Source organism: Mesocricetus auratus, unplaced genomic scaffold (assembly GCF_017639785.1).
Source record: "Mesocricetus auratus isolate SY011 unplaced genomic scaffold, BCM_Maur_2.0 contig_13251_pilon_obj, whole genome shotgun sequence".
Lineage (NCBI taxonomy): Eukaryota > Metazoa > Chordata > Mammalia > Rodentia > Cricetidae > Mesocricetus > Mesocricetus auratus.
Genome location: NW_024434514.1, coordinates 9,681 through 13,762, shown reverse-complemented (window position 1 = coordinate 13,762; position 4,082 = coordinate 9,681). Strand labels below are relative to the sequence as shown.

The 4,082-nt window shown below is 39.3% G+C and overlaps 1 gene segment (V, D, J or C); it reads right to left on the bottom strand.

Annotated features, from left to right (window-relative positions):
• Positions 1 to 2,204: 2,204 nt before the first annotated feature.
• LOC121138618 lies at positions 2,205 to 2,763 on the bottom strand. The segment is given in 2 exon segments: positions 2,205 to 2,563; positions 2,676 to 2,763. Coding segments are annotated over 2 exon segments (417 nt in total).
• Positions 2,764 to 4,082: the final 1,319 nt, after the last annotated feature.

Below are 4,082 nucleotides of genomic sequence, written 5' to 3'. Positions count from 1 at the left end.
CCTGTGGCCCCTTGGTTAAAACCTCCACTAACTTATACTGAAATTACAGCCATAAAACCACCCAGAAGGCAACTCTGGTGCTTCTCCATTGATGTTCTTCAGAAGTCTGCCCCAAAGCTGCTGTCTATTTCATAAGCTCTTTCTTGTAAAATAAGGGAACTCTCAGGATGTACAGACAGCCAATCAGAGACCTGAGGCCCACATAAGCTCCTAGAGACAAGACCAATGTGAGCACTGCGATCACAGTTGTACATGCTCAAAAACTTTGAGTAAACATTTTGTGGTTCCTTTTCACTGCTGGCTATGTGATTTATGATGGAAATTCTAATGTATCCATAAAAACATGGTACAGTGTCAGAATCTATTTCAGGACCGCAGTGCAATTTTGGCTGTACATAGGACATTAAATAGGACAGGTAATATTTACTTTCCTTATCTGAAAGGAGATGCCTAATGATTTTTCAAATGAATACAAATGACTCATGGTAAGGGATAGTAATAACAACTAGCCTGAAATTACCCGGAACCTAAAATGTGAATGCCTTTAGAATGTGAGTTTTCCCCATTTTCTATTTGCTACTATGTCACCAGTTTCAAAAATTGATTTTTATCCATTTAAAGGCTCTTAGCCATCCTTTTCTAACTTGCTATGGGAAAGGGTTGCAGTTTCATGGTGGAGCTCTTGCCCATTGTGCACAAGGTCTGGGTCCCTGCTTAGCCCTGGAAACCAGATTAGCTGGTGACAATAAACAGGTTACATGAAGTTTCAGAGAATCTAAATAAATGCAATTTGAACAGCAAAAATAACCTGAGTGTTGTCAGTAAGTAGGTAAATTAAAATTGTTTAAAATAAATATTTTTATTAGTTATTTGACAATTTCATGTTTGCATACAATATATATTACATACTATATATATATATACAGAATATATATTGAGAGCAGAATATGCATATATATGCATATATATTCTGCTCTCAAACAAGGGTAGGATTTTTAATCATTCATAATTAGTTCAACAATACTTTCTAAGACCTGTTTTTCTCAAATATAGTCATAGCAGATCAGCAATTCTCTCTGTTCCTGAATTATACTAATGGAAAATTTGAGTATCTGGTACAGGTCCTGACAAATGATAAGTGTTGAAAGTTTTGAAAATTCCTTTCTTAATGTTTCTTATTTCTCAGAGAAATTGAAGCCAATGAAAAAGTGAAAATTATTTAGGTAAGTTGAAGATTTGCTTCACATCTGAGATCTAATGCATAGAGATGGGGAAAGCAAAAGAATGGAAACATAACTTGCCTGACAAATCAAAAGGAAATTAGAATAATCCATTCATACAGGACAAAACCGACTTCTAGTAGAGAATTACAAGAGGGGAAGACATTGTGATCGCTGGTTTTGTGACAGTGTGGCCAGTAGCCAGATAGTTATTCTAACACTAATCTAAATCTCTCTGTGAAATAGGTGGTTTCATGTGATCATTTGAAGGATATAAGAGGAAAATGATAGTTGGGCATGGTGACTCATGGCGTTAATGTCAGCACCTGGAAGGGAGAGGCAGGTGTAGCTTTGTGAGTTTGAGGCAAGCCTGATCTACAGAGAGTTCCAGGATATAGAGCTACATAGAGAGACTCTAATCTCAATAAAAGAAGGAAAAGAAAGAAGGAAGAAGGAAGGAAGGAAAAGGATAAAGAAAGGAAATAAAGGAGAGAAATAAATGATGAGTTTCTCCTCAAATAGAAGTAATTCTGTCTGATTTACCAAGGAAATGAGCTGTCTTCAGCACAATGACTGTGCCTCCCTTTAGCTCTTCACATTGCTGTGTGCAAATGAGACCCTGCTGCTCCTCCTTCTTAAGAATTCCTCAGGCTTCCTAAGGGAAGGCTTGCAGCTTTCTGTCACCATTCCCATCAGACTCGGTTAGGTCACATTATGTAGATGTCTCATTCTCCATCACACCCATTATCTAATGGTAGACAAGTTTTAAATGTGGCTCAGTGGCAAATCCCTTGCCTGGTATGTACAATGCTCTGGGTTGGTCCCCAGCAGTGAAGGAAAATAACATAAGATACAGTCGCAGAGACCTCCTCAGTCTTCTAGTGGTTTGTGAAGTTATGTGGCCTGGCATGAGAACTTCTATAGGATTTTCACCAACAGAGAAGTGTAAGGCCACACACAGGTTGCACTGAAGCCAGACTGGTTTCAGAGGCACGTGCTGCTTCTCAGTTTGTGTTCAGCTCCCCCTGCAGTTTCTGTCACTGTGTCACCCACAGCACAGTAGTACTCAGCCGAGTCTGACTCTTGGGCCGGGGCTTTTTGCAAGTGGAAGGAGTTGGATGCTTTATCATATGTAGCTTCAAAACCTCTGCTGCTTCCCTTCGTGCCAGCTGTAAGAACTTTCAGGAGGAGCTGTAGACTTTGTCCAGGATATCGAACATACCAGAAAAGTGCAGGGGTCGCTATTCTTGTGATTGAAAACGTGCAATTTATTGTCAGGAACTCGCCTTCAGACATGGTCACTTGGCCTCCTGTTTGAGTCACAGAGTCTCCATGTGTCCTTCCTAGAGTGCAAGGAGAGCAGAGACAGGGACAGTTAGTTCTGTGTCACCTTGAGGATAATGCTCTTAGATAACATAAGGTTAAAGACTTTGCTGTTTAAATCACTTTCCTTACCTAGTATGAAGAGTATCACGGTCAGGAAACCTGGAGCAGAGTCCATCTTTAGTGTCATCTAGAAAATGATCTTGTTGCTTAGCATGAAGAAATCTTAATTCAGAGAAAGGGAAAGTTGGCTCCAATACAAATGACACAGGAAATGAGTCTGTATTAGGACACTGCACCCCCTGGTGGACAGGAACTGAACTGAGGATAAATGTTACCCTGTGCTTCCTCTCAGATCTTAATAATAAGGTTTATGTCAGTCTTTAGGACCTTGCACATGTAAAGATCATCTTACCTATGTCAGAATGGCCAAGATCAAAAAAATAAATGACAGACCATTTCGGTGAGGATGTGGGGAAAGGGAAACAATTATTCATTGATGAGTATAGTGTAAATTTGTATACCCATCCACCATTTAAATCAGTGTTGCTTTCTTGGGAATCTGGAAACAGAAGCTATACCACTCTTTGGAATATAGCCAAAGGACCCTACACCTTACTACAGAAGCACTTCCTCATCCATGCTCTTTGCTGCCCTATTCACAGTACACAGGAATTGGAAACATCCCAGTTGTCTATCAAATGATGGACAGGTGATGGGAATGTAGCACATTTACACAATGGAATAGTATTCCATTGTTTAAAAAAGTGGAATTATGAAATTTGAATGTAATTGGATTGAACTAGAAAGCTATCAGCTTGAATGAAGTAACCCAGACCCCAAAAGATAAATATTGTAAGTTTACCACACTGCTAAACACACCCACTTTAGGCATGACTAAAGACATATACAGATGTAGGCGGTGAACGACGTCACTAGCCACGCCCACTTGTGGGCATAGCTATAGGCGTTACGGAGGAAGATATAAAAGACTGAACAACGGAAGTCTCAGTCTCTTTTTCCGGCTTTCTGGCTTCCAGTTTGGTGGCAGAAAACTACTTGGCTCATCTGGGTTACTTGTTTGGTCTTTTGTGAGTAATTTCTACAATAAATACTTATTTTTACTTTCAGTAAGTGTGCCGTTTATCGTTGCAGAGGGAAGACATCATACTAGAATGGGTATTTCTGCCACATAAACAATAAAAATTTGTAATCTCTTACAGTGTGGACATTAGCGTTTAAGCTTTTAATAGGCATGCTGCAATCCAGGTAATCACAAAAGTTAGGTACCAAATAGGGGACTAGGAGGGAGGAGAATGTCACCCAAGGAAGGAGGCATAGAATATATTATTATAGAAATACAAAAGGAAAAGTATAATAAAACATTAAATAGAGAGGGAATGGAAGAGAAGGTAAAGGAGAGAATGTGGGGAGGGACAACTTATACTAAAAAACCACACAAGAACCTACTATTATTGAAGCATCCTAAAATATACATACATGCATTCGTAAGTATGCGTGTACATGCATACATACAAA